Source organism: Salmo salar, chromosome 11, assembly GCF_965601325.2.
Source record: "Salmo salar chromosome 11, fSalSal1, whole genome shotgun sequence".
In the NCBI taxonomy this organism is placed as follows: Eukaryota; Metazoa; Chordata; class Actinopteri; order Salmoniformes; family Salmonidae; genus Salmo; species Salmo salar.
Window position 1 is genome coordinate 69,796,697 of NC_138301.1, and position 17,446 is coordinate 69,814,142.

A 17,446-nucleotide genomic window follows, 5' to 3' on the forward strand; every position below is an offset into this window, starting at 1 on the left:
TGACCTAGTAGTTACTAGTTACAGTATAATGAATGACCTAGTTAGTTACTAGTAATAGATACAGTATAATGAATGACCTAGGTAGTTACTAGTTATAGATACAGTATAATGAATGACCTAGGTAGTTACTAGTTATAGATAAAATATAATGAATGACCTAGTAGTTACTAGTTACAGAATAATGAATGACCTAGGTAGTTACTAGTTATAGATACAGTATAATGAATGACCTAGTTAGTTACTAGTTACAGTATAATGAATGACCTAGGTAGTTACTAGTTATAGATACAGTATAATGAATGACCTAGTAGTTACTAGTTACAGTATAATGAATGACCTAGTTAGTTACTAGTTATAGCTACAGTATAATTAATAACCTAGTAGGTACTAGTTATAGATACAGTATAATGAATGACCTGGTAGTTACTAATTATAGCTACAGTATTTGGAATGACCTACTAGGTACTAGTTATAGATACAGTATAATGAATGACCTAGGTAGTTACTAGTTATAGTTACAGTATAATGAATGACCTAGATAGTTACTAGTTATAGATACAGTATAATGAATGACCTAGTTAGTTACTAGTTACAGTATAATGAATGACCTAGGTAGTTACTAGTTATAGATACAGTATAATGAATGACCTAGTAGTTGCTAGTTACAGTATAATGAATGACCTAGGTAGTTACTAGTTATAGATACAGTATAATGAATGACCTAGTTAGTTACTAGTTACAGAATAATGAATGACCTAGGTAGTTACTAGTTATAGATACAGTATAATGAATGACCTAGTAGTTACTAGTTACAGTATAATGAATGACCTAGTTAGTTACTAGTTATAGATACAGTATAATGAATGACCTAGGTAGTTACTAGTTATAGATACAGTATAATGAATCACCTAGGTAGTTACTAGTTACAGCATAATGAATGACCTAGGTAGTTACTAGTTATAGCTACAGTATAATGAATGCCCTCGTAGTTGCTAGTTACTGGCTACAGTATAATGAATGACCTAGGTAGTTACTAGTTATAGATACAGTATAATGAATGACCTAGGTAGTTACTAGTTATAGATACAGTATAATGAATGACCTAATAGTTGCTAGTTACAGTATAATGAATGACCTAGTTAGTTACTAGTTATAGCTACAGTATAATTAATAACCTAGTAGGTACTAGTTATAGATACAGTATAATGAATGAACTGGTAGTTACTAATTATAGCTACAGTATTTGGAATGACCTAGTAGGTACTAGTTATAGATACAGTATAATGAATGACCTAGGTAGTTACTAGTTATAGATACAGTATAATGAATGGCCTAGTTAGTTACTAGTTACAGTATAATGAATGACCTAGGTAGTTACTAGTTATAGATACAGTATAATGAATGACCTAGTAGTTACTAGTTACAGTATAATGAATGACCTAGTTAGTTACTAGTTATAGCTACAGTATAATTAATAACCTAGTAGGTACTAGTTATAGATACAGTATAATGAATGACCTGGTAGTTACTAATTATAGCTACAGTATTTGGAATGACCTAGTAGGTACTAGTTATAGATACAGTATAATGAATGACCTAGGTAGTTACTAGTTATAGATACAGTATAATGAATGACCTACTTAGTTACTAGTTATACAGTATAATGAATGACCTACTTAGTTACTAGTTATAGATACAGTATAATGAATGACTTAGGTAGTTACTAGTTATAGCTACAGTATAATGAATGACCTAGGTAGTTACAAGTTATAGATACAGTATAATGAATGACCTAGGTAGTTACTAGTTATAGATACAGTATAATGAATGACCTAGTAGGTACTAGTTATAGATACAGTATAATGAATGACCTGGGTAGTTACTAGATACTGGCTACAGTATAATAAATGACCTAGGTAGTTACTAGTTATAGATACAGTATAATGAATGACCTAGGTAGTTACTAGTTATAGCTACAGTATAATGAATGACCAAGGTAGTTACTAGTTATAGATACAGTATAATGAATGACCTAGGTAGTTACTAGTTATAGATACAGTATAATGAATGACCTAGGTAGTTACTAGTTACTCGCTACAGTATAATGACCTAGTATTTACTAGTTATAGTTACAGTATAATGAATGACCTAGGTAGTTACTAGTTATAGCTACAGTATAATGAATGACCAAGGTAGTTACTAGTTATAGATACAGTATAATGAATGACCTAGGTAGTTACTAGTTATAGATACAGTATAATGAATGACCTAGGTAGTTACTAGTTACTCGCTACAGTATAATGACCTAGTATTTACTAGTTATAGTTACAGTATAATGAATGACCTAGGTAGTTACTAGTTACAGTATAATGAATGACCTAGTTAGTTACTAGTTATAGCTACAGTATAATTAATAACCTAGTAGGTACTAGTTATAGATACAGTATAATGAATGACCTGGTAGTTACTAATTATAGCTACAGTATTTGGAATGACCTAGTAGGTACTAGTTATAGATACAGTATAATGAATGACCTAGGTAGTTACTAGTTATAGATACAGTATAATGAATGACCTACTTAGTTACTAGTTATACAGTATAATGAATGACCTACTTAGTTACTAGTTATAGATACAGTATAATGAATGACTTAGGTAGTTACTAGTTATAGCTACAGTATAATGAATGACCTAGGTAGTTACAAGTTATAGATACAGTATAATGAATGACCTAGGTAGTTACTAGTTATAGATACAGTATAATGAATGACCTAGTAGGTACTAGTTATAGATACAGTATAATGAATGACCTGGGTAGTTACTAGATACTGGCTACAGTATAATAAATGACCTAGGTAGTTACTAGTTATAGATACAGTATAATGAATGACCTAGGTAGTTACTAGTTATAGCTACAGTATAATGAATGACCAAGGTAGTTACTAGTTATAGATACAGTATAATGAATGACCTAGGTAGTTACTAGTTATAGATACAGTATAATGAATGACCTAGGTAGTTACTAGTTACTCGCTACAGTATAATGACCTAGTATTTACTAGTTATAGTTACAGTATAATGAATGACCTAGGTAGTTACTAGTTAAAGATACAGTATAATGAATGACCTAGTAGTTACTAGTTACAGTATAATGAATGACCTAGGTAGTTACTAGTTATAGATACAGTATAATGAATGACCTAGTAGTTACTAGTTAAAGTATAATGAATGACCTAGTTAGTTACTAGTAATAGATACAGTATAATGAATGACCTAGGTAGTTACTAGTTATAGATACAGTATAATTAATGACCTAGGTAGTTACTAGTTATAGATAAAATATAATGAATGACCTAGTAGTTACTAGTTACAGAATAATGAATGACCTAGGTAGTTACTAGTTATAGATACAGTATAATGAATGACCTAGTTAGTTACTAGTTACAGTATAATGAATGACCTAGTTAGTTACTAGTTATAGATACAGTATAATGAATGACCTAGTAGTTACTAGTTACAGTATAATGAATGACCTAGTTCGTTACTAGTTATAGCTACAGTATAATTAATAACCTAGTAGGTACTAGTTATAGATACAGTATAATTAATGACCTGGTAGTTACTAATTATAGCTACAGTATTTGGAATGACCTACTAGGTACTAGTTATAGATACAGTATAATGAATGACCTAGGTAGTTACTAGTTATAGTTACAGTATAATGAATGACCTAGATAGTTACTAGTTATAGATACAGTATAATGAATGACCTAGTTAGTTACTAGTTACAGAATAATGAATGACCTAGGTAGTTACTAGTTATAGATACAGTATAATGAATGACCTAGTAGTTACAGTATAATGAATGACCTAGTTAGTTACTAGTTATAGATACAGTATAATGAATGACCTAGGTAGTTACTAGTTATAGATACAGTATAATGAATCACCTAGGTAGTTACTAGTTACAGCATAATGAATGACCTAGGTAGTTACTAGTTATAGCTACAGTATAATGAATGACCTAGGTAGTTACTAGTTATAGCTACAGTATAATTAATAACCTAGTAGGTACTAGTTATAGATACAGTATAATGAATGAACTGGTAGTTACTAATTATAGCTACAGTATTTGGAATGACCTAGTAGGTACTAGTTATAGATACAGTATAATGAATGACCTAGTAGTTACTAGTTACAGTATAATGAATGACCTAGTTAGTTACTACTTATAGATACAGTATAATGAATGACCTAGGTAGTTACTAGTTATAGATACAGTATAATGAATCACCTAGGTAGGTCCTAGTTACAGCATAATGAATGACCTAGGTAGTTACTAGTTATAGCTACAGTATAATGAATGCCCTCGTAGTTGCTAGTTACTGGCTACAGTATAATGAATGACCTAGGTAGTTACTAGTTATAGATACAGTATAATGAATGACCTAGGTAGTTACTAGTTATAGATACAGTATAATGAATGACCTAATAGTTGCTAGTTACAGTATAATGAATGACCTAGGTAGTTATTTGTTATAGCTACAGTATAATGAATGCCCTAGTAGTTGCTAGTTACTGGCTACAGTATAATGAATGACCTAGGTAGTTACTAGTTATAGTTACAGTATAATGAATGACCTAGGTAGTTACTAGTTACAGCTACAGTATAATGAATGCCCTAGTAGTTGCTAGTTACTGGCTACAGTATAATGAATGACCTAGGTAGTTACTAGTTATAGATACAGTATAATGAATGCACTAGTAGTTACTAGTTACTGGCTACAGTATAATGAATCACCTAGGTAGTTACTAGTTATAGATACAGTATAATGAATGACCTAGGTAGTTACTAGTTATAGATACAGTGTAATGAATGACCTAGGTAGTTACTAGTTATAGCTACAGTATAATGGATGATCTAGGTAGTTACTAGTTATAGTTACAGTATAATGAATGACCAAGGTAGTTACTAGTTATAGACACTAGTTATAGCTACAGTATAATGAATGACCTAGGTAGTTACTAGTTATAGCTACAGTATAATGAATGACCTAGTAGGTACTAGTTATAGATACAGTATAATGAATGACCTAGGTAGTTACTAGTTATGGATACAGTATAATGAATGACCTAGGTAGTTACTAGTTATAGCTACAGTATAATGAATGGCCTAGGTAATTATTAGTTATAGCTACAGTATAATGAATGACCTAGGTAGTTACTAGTTATAGCTACAGTATAATGAATGGCCTAGGTAGTTACTAGTTACTGGCTACAGTATAACGAATGACCTACACTACCGTTCAAAAGTTTGGGGCCACTTAAAAATGTACTTGTTTGTTTAAAGAAAAGCACATTTTTTGTCCATTAAAATAACATCAAATTGATCAGAAATACAGTGTAGACATTGTTAATGTTGTAAATGACTATTGTAGCTGGAAATTGCAGATTGTTAATGGAATATCTACATAGGCGTACAGAGGCCCATTATCAGCAAACATCACTCCTGTTTTCCAATGGCACGTTGTGTTTGCTTATCCAAGTTTATCATTTTAAGAGGCTAATTGATCATTAGAAAACCATTTTGCAATTATGTTAGCACAGCTGAAAACTGTTGTTCTGATTAAAGAAGCAATAAAACTATAATGAATGACCTAGGTAGTTACTAGTTATAGCTACAGTATAATGAATGACCTAGGTAGTTACTAGTTATAGCTACAGTATAATGAATGCCCTAGTAGTTGCTAGTTACTGGCTACAGTGTAATGAATGACCTAGGTAGTTACTAGTTATAGATACAGTATAATGAATGACCTAGGTAGTTACTAGTTATAGATACAGTATAATGAATGCACTAGTAGTTACTAGTTACTGGCTACAGTATAATGAATCACCTAGGTAGTTACTAGTTATAGATACAGTATAATGAATGACCTAGGTAGTTACTAGTTATAGATACAGTGTAATGAATGACCTAGGTAGTTACTAGTTATAGCTACAGTATAATGAATGACCTAGGTAGTTACTAGTTATAGTTACAGTATAATGAATGACCTAGGTAGTTACTAGTTATAGATACTAGTTATAGCTACAGTATAATGAATGACCTAGGAAGTTACTAGTTATAGATACAGTATAATGAATGACCTAGGTAGTTACTAGTTATAGCTACAGTATAATGAATGACCTAGTAGGTACTAGTTATAGATACAGTATAATGAATGCACTAGTAGTTACTAGTTACTGGCTACAGTATAATGAATGACCTAGGTAGTTACTAGTTATAGATACAGTATAATGAATGACCTAGGTAGTTACTAGTTATAGATACAGTGTAATGACTGACCTAGGTAGTTACTAGTTATAGCTACAGTATAATGAATGACCTAGGTAGTTACTAGTTATAGTTACAGTATAATGAATGACCTAGGTAGTTACTAGTTATAGATACTAGTTATAGCTACAGTATAATGAATGACCTAGGTAGTTACTAGTTATAGCTACAGTATAATGAATGACCTAGTAGGTACTAGTTATAGATACAGTATAATGAATGACCTAGGTAGTTACTAGTTATAGCTACAGTATAATGAATGGCCTAGGTAGTTACTAGTTACTGGCTACAGTATAACGAATGACCTACACTACCGTTCAAAAGTTTGGGGCCACTTAAAAATGTACTTGTTTGTTTAAAGAAAAGCACATTTTTTGTCCATTAAAATAACATCAAATTGATCAGAAATACAGTGTAGACATTGTTAATGTTGTAAATGACTATTGTAGCTGGAAATTGCAGATTGTTAATGGAATATCTACATAGGCGTACAGAGGCCCATTATCAGCAACCATCACTCCTGTTTTCCAATGGCACGTTGTGTTTGCTTATCCAAGTTTATCATTTTAAGAGGCTAATTGATCATTAGAAAACCATTTTGCAATTATGTTAGCACAGCTGAAAACTGTTGTTCTGATTAAAGAAGCAATAAAACTATAATGAATGACCTAGGTAGTTACTAGTTATAGCTACAGTATAATGAATGACCTAGGTAGTTACTAGTTATAGCTACAGTATAATGAATGCCCTAGTAGTTGCTAGTTACTGGCTACAGTATAATGAATGACCTAGGTAGTTACTAGTTATAGATACAGTATAATGAATGACCTAGGTAGTTACTAGTTATAGATACAGTATAATGAATGCACTAGTAGTTACTAGTTACTGGCTACAGTATAATGAATCACCTAGGTAGTTACTAGTTATAGATACAGTATAATGAATGACCTAGGTAGTTACTAGTTATAGATACAGTGTAATGAATGACCTAGGTAGTTACTAGTTATAGCTACAGTATAATGAATGACCTAGGTAGTTACTAGTTATAGTTACAGTATAATGAATGACCTAGGTAGTTAATATTATAGATACTAGTTATAGCTACAGTATAATGAATGACCTAGGAAGTTACTAGTTATAGATACAGTATAATGAATGACCTAGGTAGTTACTAGTTATAGCTACAGTATAATGAATGGCCTAGGTAATTATTAGTTATAGCTACAGCATAATGAATGACCTAGGTAGTTACAAGTTATAGCTACAGTATAATGAATGGCCTAGGTAGTTACTAGTTACTGGCTACAGTATAACGAATGACCTACACTACCGTTCAAAAGTTTGGGGCCACTTAAAAATGTACTTGTTTGTTTAAAGAAAAGCACATTTTTTTGTCCATCAAAATAACATCAAATTGATCAGAAATACAGTGTAGACATTGTTAATGTTGTAAATGACTATTGTAGCTGGAAATTGCAGATTGTTAATGGAATATCTACATAGTCGTACAGAGGCCCATTATCAGCAAACATCACTCCTGTTTTCCAATGGCACGTTGTGTTTGCTTATCCAAGTTTATCATTTTAAGAGGCTAATTGATCATTAGAAAACCATTTTGCAATTATGTTAGCACAGCTGAAAACTGTTGTTCTGATTAAAGAAGCAATAAAACTATAATGAATGACCTAGGTAGTTACTAGTTATAGCTACAGTATAATGAATGACCTAGGTAGTTACTAGTTATAGCTACAGTATAATGAATGCCCTAGTAGTTGCTAGTTACTGGCTACAGTGTAATGAATGACCTAGGTAGTTACTAGTTATAGATACAGTATAATGAATGACCTAGGTAGTTACTAGTTATAGATACAGTATAATGAATGCACTAGTAGTTACTAGTTACTGGCTACAGTATAATGAATCACCTAGGTAGTTACTAGTTATAGATACAGTATAATGAATGACCTAGGTAGTTACTAGTTATAGATACAGTGTAATGAATGACCTAGGTAGTTACTAGTTATAGCTACAGTATAATGAATGACCTAGGTAGTTACTAGTTATAGTTACAGTATAATGAATGACCTAGGTAGTTACTAGTTATAGATACTAGTTATAGCTACAGTATAATGAATGACCTAGGAAGTTACTAGTTATAGATACAGTATAATGAATGACCTAGGTAGTTACTAGTTATAGCTACAGTATAATGAATGCCCTAGTAGTTGCTAGTTACTGGCTACAGTATAATGAATGACCTAGGTAGTTACTAGTTATAGTTACAGTATAATGAATGACCTAGGTAGTTACTAGTTATAGATACAGTATAATTAATGACCTAGGTAGTTACTAGTTATAGATACAGTATAATGAATGCACTAGTAGTTACTAGTTACTGGCTACAGTATAATGAATGACCTAGGTAGTTACTAGTTATAGATACAGTATAATGAATGACCTAGGTAGTTACTAGTTATAGATACAGTGTAATGAATGACCTAGGTAGTTACTAGTTATAGCTACAGTATAATGAATGACCTAGGTAGTTACTAGTTATAGTTACAGTATAATGAATGACCTAGGTAGTTACTAGTTATAGATACTAGTTATAGCTACAGTATAATGAATGACCTAGGTAGTTACTAGTTATAGCTACAGTATAATGAATGACCTAGTAGGTACTAGTTATAGATACAGTATAATGAATGACCTAGGTAGTTACTAGTTATAGCTACAGTATAATGAATGGCCTAGGTAGTTACTAGTTACTGGCTACAGTATAACGAATGACCTACACTACCGTTCAAAAGTTTGGGGCCACTTAAAAATGTATTTGTTTGTTTAAAGAAAAGCACATTTTTTGTCCATTAAAATAACATCAAATTGATCAGAAATACAGTGTAGACATTGTTAATGTTGTAAATGACTATTGTAGCTGGAAATTGCAGATTGTTAATGGAATATCTACATAGGCGTACAGAGGCCCATTATCAGCAACCATCACTCCTGTTTTCCAATGGCACGTTGTGTTTGCTTATCCAAGTTTATCATTTTAAGAGGCTAATTGATCATTAGAAAACCATTTTGCAATTATGTTAGCACAGCTGAAAACTGTTGTTCTGATTAAAGAAGCAATAAAACTATAATGAATGACCTAGGTAGTTACTAGTTATAGCTACAGTATAATGAATGCCCTAGTAGTTGCTAGTTACTGGCTACAGTATAATGAATGACCTAGGTAGTTACTAGTTATAGATACAGTATAATGAATGACCTAGGTAGTTACTAGTTATAGATACAGTATAATGAATGCACTAGTAGTTACTAGTTACTGGCTACAGTATAATGAATCACCTAGGTAGTTACTAGTTATAGATACAGTATAATGAATGACCTAGGTAGTTACTAGTTATAGATACAGTGTAATGAATGACCTAGGTAGTTACTAGTTATAGCTACAGTATAATGAATGACCTAGGTAGTTACTAGTTATAGTTACAGTATAATGAATGACCTAGGTAGTTACTAGTTATAGATACTAGTTATAGCTACAGTATAATGAATGACCTAGGAAGTTACTAGTTATAGATACAGTATAATGAATGACCTAGGTAGTTACTAGTTATAGCTACAGTATAATGAATGGCCTAGGTAATTATTAGTTATAGCTACAGTATAATGAATGACCTAGGTAGTTACTAGTTATAGCTACAGTATTATAAATGGCCTAGGTAGTTACTAGTTACTGGCTACAGTATAACGAATGACCTACACTACCTTTCAAAAGTTTGGGGCCACTTAAAAATGTACTTGTTTGTTTAAAGAAAAGCACATTTTTTGTCCATCAAAATAACATCAAATTGATCAGAAATACAGTGTAGACATTGTTAATGTTGTAAATGACTATTGTAGCTGGAAATTGCAGATTGTTAATGGAATATCTACATAGGCGTACAGAGGCCCATTATCAGCAACCATCACTCCTGTTTTCCAATGGCACGTTGTGTTTGCTTATCCAAGTTTATCATTTTAAGAGGCTAATTGATCATTAGAAAGCCATTTTGCAATTATGTTAGCACAGCTGAAAACTGTTGTTCTGATTAAATAAGCAATAAAACTATAATGAATGACCTAGGTAGTTACTAGTTATAGCTACAGTATAATGAATGACCTAGGTAGTTACTAGTTATAGCTACAGTATAATGAATGCCCTAGTAGTTGCTAGTTACTGGCTACAGTATAATGAATGACCTAGGTAGTTACTAGTTATAGTTACAGTATAATGAATGACCTAGGTAGTTACTAGTTATAGATACAGTATAATGAATGACCTAGGTAGTTACTAGTTATAGATACAGTATAATGAATGCACTAGTAGTTACTAGTTACTGGCTACAGTATAATGAATGACCTAGGTAGTTACTAGTTATAGATACAGTATAATGAATGACCTAGGTAGTTACTAGTTATAGATACAGTGTAATGAATGACCTAGGTAGTTACTAGTTATAGCTACAGTATAATGAATGACCTAGGTAGTTACTAGTTATAGTTACAGTATAATGAATGACCTAGGTAGTTACTAGTTATAGATACTAGTTATAGCTACAGTATAATGAATGACCTAGGTAGTTACTAGTTATAGCTACAGTATAATGAATGACCTAGTAGGTACTAGTTATAGATACAGTATAATGAATGACCTAGGTAGTTACTAGTTATAGATACAGTATAATGAATGACCTAGGTAGTTACTAGTTATAGCTACAGTATAATGAATGGCCTAGGTAATTACTAGTTATAGCTACAGTATAATGAATGACCCAGGTAGTTACTAGTTATAGCTACAGTATAATGAATGGCCTAGGTAGTTACTAGTTACTGGCTACAGTATAACGAATGACCTACACTACCGTTCAAAAGTTTGGGGCCACTTAAAAATGTATTTGTTTGTTTAAAGAAAAGCACATTTTTTGTCCATTAAAATAACATCAAATTGATCAGAAATACAGTGTAGACATTGTTAATGTTGTAAATGACTATTGTAGCTGGAAATTGCAGATTGTTAATGGAATATCTACATAGTCGTACAGAGGCCCATTATCAGCAAACATCACTCCTGTTTTCCAATGGCACGTTGTGTTTGCTTATCCAAGTTTATCATTTTAAGAGGCTAATTGATCATTAGAAAACCATTTTGCAATTATGTTAGCACAGCTGAAAACTGTTGTTCTGATTAAAGAAGCAATAAAACTGTCCTTCTTTAGACTAGTTGAGTATTTGGAGCATCAGCATTTGTGGGTTCGATTACAGGCTCAAAATGGCCAGAAACAAAGTACTTTCTTCTGAAACTCATCAGTCTATTCTTGTTCTGAGAAATGAAGGCTATTCCATGTGAGAAATTGCCAAGAAACTGAAGATCTCGTACAACGCTGTGTACTACTCTCTTCACAGAACAGCACAAACTGGCTCTAACCAGAATAGAAAGAAGAGTGGGAGGCCCCGGTGCACAACTGAGCAAGAGGACAAGGACATTATTATTATTTGACCATGCTGGTCATTTATGAACATTTGAACATCTTGGCCATGTGCTGTTATAATCTCCACCCGGCACAGCCAGAAGAGGACTGGCCACCCCTCATAGCCTGGTTCCTCTCTAGGTTTCTTCCTAGGTTATGGCCTTTCTAGGGAGTTTTTCCTAGCCACAGTGCTTCTACACCGGCATTGCTTACTGTTTGGAGTTTTAGGCTGGGTTTCTGTACAGCACTTTGAGATATCAGCTGATGTAAGAAGGGCTATATAAACAAATTTGATTTGATTTGATTAGAGTGTCTTGTTTGAGAAACAGACGCCTCACAAGTCCTCAACTGGTAGCTTCATTAAATAGTACCCACAAAACACCAGTCTCAACGTCAACAGTGAAGAGGCGACTCGGGGATGCTGGCCTTCTAGGCAGAGTTGCAAAGAAAAAGCCATATCTCAGACTGGCCAATAAAACATAAAAGATTAAGATGGGCAAAAGAACACAGACACTGGACAGAGGAACTCTGCCTAGAAGGCCAGCATCCCGGAGTCGCCTCTTCACCGTTGAGACTGCCTTGTTGATAGGGTTGTTAAGCCAGTGGCATGTCGTTAGTAAAGATTGAAAAAAAAAGCTAGGGGCCTAAACAGCTACCCTGGGGAATTCCATTATCGATCATAGTCCAGCAGACTATGATCGATTATGTCAAAAGCCACACTGAAATCTAACAAAACAGCCCCCACAATTTCTCTCAACCAATCATCAGTAATTAGCTGTGCTTGTTGAACGTCGTTCCCTATTAGCGTGCTGAAAGTCTGTTGTCAATTTGTTTACTGTGAAATAGCATTGTATCTGGTCAAACACCATTTTTTTCCAGAAGTCTACTAAGGGTTGGTAACAGGCTGATTGTGTGTTTGTTGTGTGTGTGTTGTGTGTGTCCTACGCTCCCCAGTGTGTGTGTGTTGTGTGTGTCCTACGCTCCCCAGTGTGTGTGTGTGTGTGTGTGTGTGTGTGTGTGTGTGTGTGTGTGTGTGTGTGTGTGTGTGTGTGTGTGTGTGTGTGTGTGTGTGTGTGTGTGTGTGTGTGTGTGTGTGTGTGTGTGTGTGTGTGTGTGTGTCCTACGCTCCCCAGTGTGCGTCTCACCCGTTCTTTGTAGTAGAATGATGATATGGAGACGTGGTCCTTGTCCGTGTGGGTGGGGCTGCCGCTGTACAGCCTCAGAGAGCTCTGAGACTCACTACGCATCTTCATAGGAGTCAGGACACCACTGTGGTATGCAGACAGGGCCGACAGAGACCTGGGGACCCACAGAGGCAGGTTAACAAGGACCCCACTGTGGTACGGAGACAGGGCCGACAGGGACCTGGGGACCCACAGAGGCAGGTTAACAAGGACCCCACTGTTGTATAGGAGACAGGGCCGACAGGGACCTGGGGACCCACAGAGGCAGGTTAACAAGGACCCCACTGTGGTATAGGAGACAGGGCCGACAGGGACCTGGGGACCCACAGAGACAGGTTAACAAGGACCCCACTGTGGTACGGAGACAGGGCCGACAGGGACCTGGGGACCCACAGAGGCAGGTTAACAAGGACCCCACTGTGGTACGGAGACAGGGCCGACAGGGACCTGGGGACCCACAGAGGCAGGTTAACAAGGACCCCACTGTGGTACGGAGACAGGGCCGACAGGGACCTGGGGGACCCACAGAGGCAGGTTAACAAGGACCCCACTGTGGTACGGAGACAGGGCCGACAGGGACCTGGGGACCCACAGAGACAGGTTAACAAGGACCCCACTGTGGTACGGAGACATGGCCGACAGGGACCTGGGGATCCACAGAGGCAGGTTAACAAGGACCCCACTGTGGTACGGAGACAGGGCCGACAGGGACCTGGGGACCCACAGAGACAGGTTAACAAGGACCCCACTGTGGTACGGAGACATGGCCGACAGGGACCTGGGGACCCACAGAGGCAGGTTAACAAGGACCCCACTGTGGTACGGAGACAGGGCCGACAGGGACCTGGGGGACACACAGAGGCAGGTTAACAAGGACCCCACTGTGGTACGGAGACAGGGCCGACAGGGACCTGGGGGACCCACAGATAACAGGTCAACACACACACACACACAACAAGTCAACATACACAGATAACAGGTCAACACACACATATGAATGAGTGCAGCAGTATAAAGTGTACCTGGGTGTGGGTTCAGTGGGTGGTACAGAGCGATGCATAGTGATGGGTCGTGTGAAGTACACCAAACAGCCGGTGCCACAGAAGCGAGCCCCGGAGGTACGAGGGAAGGGGATGTTGGCATCCTGGTAGGAGCCGTAGGTGTTGGTGACCCGGGGGAAGGCTGGCAGAGCAGGGGTCACGGGGTTAGACAGGACGTACGGGTTGGCAGCACTACCATCCTCCTGGGTCTACGGAGCGAGAACAGAGAATACATACTGTTATGGGACAGCGCCTCGTATCTCGCTGGGGCAGCCCCTCGTATCCCGCTGGGGCAGCCCCTCGTATCCCGCTGGGGCTGCCCGTCGTATCTCGCTGGGGCTGCCCTCGTATCCCGCTGGGGCTGCCCCTCGTATCTCGCTGGGGCAAGCCCCTCGTATCCCGCTGAGGCTGCCCCTCGTATCCCGCTGGGGCTGCCCCTCGTATCCCGCTGGGGCTGCCCCTCGTATCTCGCTGGGGCAAGCCCCTCGTATCCCGCTGGGGCTGCCCCTCGTATCTCGCTGGGGCAGCCCCTCGTATCCCGCTGGGACTGCCCCTCGTATCTCGCTGGGGCAAGCCCCTCGTATCCCGCTGAGGCTGCCCCTCTTATCCCGCTGGGGCAGCCCCTCGTATCCCGCTGGGGCAGCCCCTCGTATCCCGCTGGGGCAGCCCCTCGTATCCCGCTGGGGCAGCCCCTCGTATCCCGCTGGGGCAGCCCCTCGTATCCCGCTGAGGCTGCCCCTCGTATCCCGCTGAGGCTGCCCCTCGTATCCCGCTGAGGCTGCCCCTCGTATCCTCGTATCCCGCTGGTCTTGCCCTCGTATCCCGCTGGGGCTGCCCCTCGTATCCCGCTGGGGCTGCCCCTCGTATCCCGCTGGGACAGCCCCTCGTATCCCGCTCGGGCTGCCTCTCGTATCCCGCTGGGGCGGCCCCTCGTATCCCGCTGGGGCGGCCCCTCGTATCCCGCTGAGGCTGCCCCTCGTATCCCGCTGAGGCTGCCCCTCGTATCCTCGTATCCCGCTGGTCTTGCCCCTCGTATCTCGCTGGGGCAGCCCCTCGTATCCCGCTGGGACTGCCCCTCGTATCCCGCTGGGGCAAGCCCCTCGTATCTCGCTGGGGCAAGCCCCTCGTATCCCGCTGAGGCTGCCCCTCGTATCCCGCTGGGGCAGCCCCTCGTATCCCGCTGGGGCAGCCCCTCGTATCCCGCTGGGGCAGCCCCTCGTATCCCGCTGGGGCAGCCCCTCGTATCCCATTGGGGCAGCCCCTCGTATCCCGCTGAGGCTGCCCCTCATATCCCGCTGGGGCAGCCTCTCGTATCCCGCTGAGGCTGCCCCTCGTATCCCGCTGAGGCTGCCCCTCGTATCCCGCTGAGGCTGCCCCTCGTATCCTCGTATCCCGCTGGTCTTGCCCCTCGTATCCCGCTGGGGCTGCCCCTCGTATCCCGCTGGGACAGCCCCTCGTATCCCGCTCGGGCTGCCTCTCGTATCCCGCTGGGGCGGCCCCTCGTATCCCGCTGGGGCGGCCCCTCGTATCCCGCTGAGGCTGCCCCTCGTATCCCGCTGAGGCTGCCCCTCGTATCCTCGTATCCCGCTGGTCTTGCCCCTCGTATCCCGCTGGGGCTGCCCCTCGTATCCCGCTGGGACAGCCCCTCGTATCCCGCTGGGACAGCCCCTCGTATCCCGCTGGGGCTGCCTCTCGTATCCCGCTGGGGCTGCCTCTCGTATCCCGCTGGGGCGGCCCCTCGTATCCCGCTGGGGCGGCCCCTCGTATCCCGCTGGGGCGGCCCCTCGTATCCCGCTGGGGCGGCCCCTCGTATCCCGCTGGGGCGGCCCCTCGTATCCCGCTGGGGCGGCCCTTCGTATCCCGCTGGGGCGGCCCCTCGTATCCCGCTGGGGCGGCCCCTCGTATCTCGCTGGGGCTGCCCCTCGTATCTCGCTGAGGCTGCCCCTCGTATCCAGCTGAGGCTGCCCCTCGTATCCCGCTGAGGCTGCCCCTCGTATCCCGCTGGGGTAGCCCCTCGTATCCCGCTGGGGCAGCCCCTCGTATCCCGCTGGGACAGCCCCTCGTATCCCGCTGGGGCTGCCTCTCGTATCCCGCTGGGGCGGCCCCTCGTATCTCGCTGGGGCGGCCCCTCGTATCTCGCTGGGGCAGCCCCTCGTATCTCGCTGGGGCAGCCCCTCGTATCTCGCTGGGGCTGCCCCTCGTATCTCGCTGGGGCAGCCCCTCGTAAGACTAGAAGAGGCCTTCAGATGGCAGTAGCCAATAGGCTGAACCCTGACAGTTTTAGACAGTAGCCAATAGGCTGAACCCTGACAGTTTTAGACAGTAGCCAATAGGCTGAACCCTGACAGTTTTAGACAGTAGCCAATAGGCGGAACCCTGACAGTTTTAGACAGTAGCCAATAGGCTGAACCCTGACAGTTATAGACAGTAGCCAATAGGCTGAACCCTGACAGTTTTAGACAGTAGCCAATCGGCTGAACCCTGACAGTTTTAGACAGTAGCCAATAGGCTGATCCCTTACAGTTTTAGACAGTAGCCAATAGGCTAAACCCTGACAGTTTTAAGACAGTAGCCAATAGGCTGAACCCTGACAGTTTTAAGACAGTAGCCAATAGGCTGAACCCTGACAGTTTTAGACAGTAGCCAATAGGCTGAACCCTTACAGTTTTAGACAGTAGCCAATAGGCTGAACCCTGACCGTTTTAGACAGTAGCCAATAGGCTGAACCCTTACAGTTTTAGACAGTAGCCAATAGGCTGAACCCTGACCGTTTTAGACAGTAGCCAATAGGCTGAACCCTTACAGTTTTAGACAGTAGCCAATAGGCTGAACCCTTACAGTTTTAGACAGTAGCTAATAGGCTGAACCCTGACCGTTTTAGACAGTAGCCAATAGGCTGAACCCTTACAGTTTTAGACAGTAGCCAATAGGCTGAACCCTGACCGTTTTAGACAGTAGCCAATAGGCTGAACCCTTACAGTTATAGACAGTAGCCAATAGGCTGAACCCTGACAGTTTTAGACAGTAGCCAATAGGCTGGACCCTTACAGTTATAGACAGTAGCCAATAGGTTATTGTGGCTATTGGGGCATAGTGTAGGTCTACAAACAAGTCCCACAACATTTTCACATGGAAATAGCTTTTGATTTATATGATATAGTCTACAGTAGTCTATATGAGGTGTTCAAGCCTACAGTAGTCTATATGAGGTGTTCAGGCCTACAGTAGTCTATATGAGGTGTTCAGGCCTACAGTAGTCTATATGAGGTGTTCAGGCCTACAGTAGTCTATATGAGGTGATCAGGTCTACAGTAGTCTATATGAGGTGTTCAGGCCTACAGTAGTCTATATGAGGTGTTCAGGCCT

The 17,446-nt window shown here is 40.2% G+C and overlaps 1 protein-coding gene across 4 annotated transcripts in view; it reads right to left on the minus strand.

Moving 5' to 3' along the window:
• The window catches only part of wdr59 (WD repeat domain 59), a 199,221-nt gene that overhangs the window by 160,676 nt on the left and 21,099 nt on the right, over window positions 1-17,446 (minus strand). For all 4 annotated transcript variants that reach the window (XM_045689784.2, XM_045689786.2, XM_045689785.2 and 1 more), the window contains exons 16-17: window positions 14,063-14,289; window positions 13,002-13,155 (exon numbers count right to left, since the gene is read on the minus strand). In XM_045689784.2, the coding sequence (XP_045545740.1) occupies window positions 13,002-13,155; window positions 14,063-14,289 (381 nt within the window). The remainder of the gene's footprint in view (window positions 1-13,001; window positions 13,156-14,062; window positions 14,290-17,446) is intronic.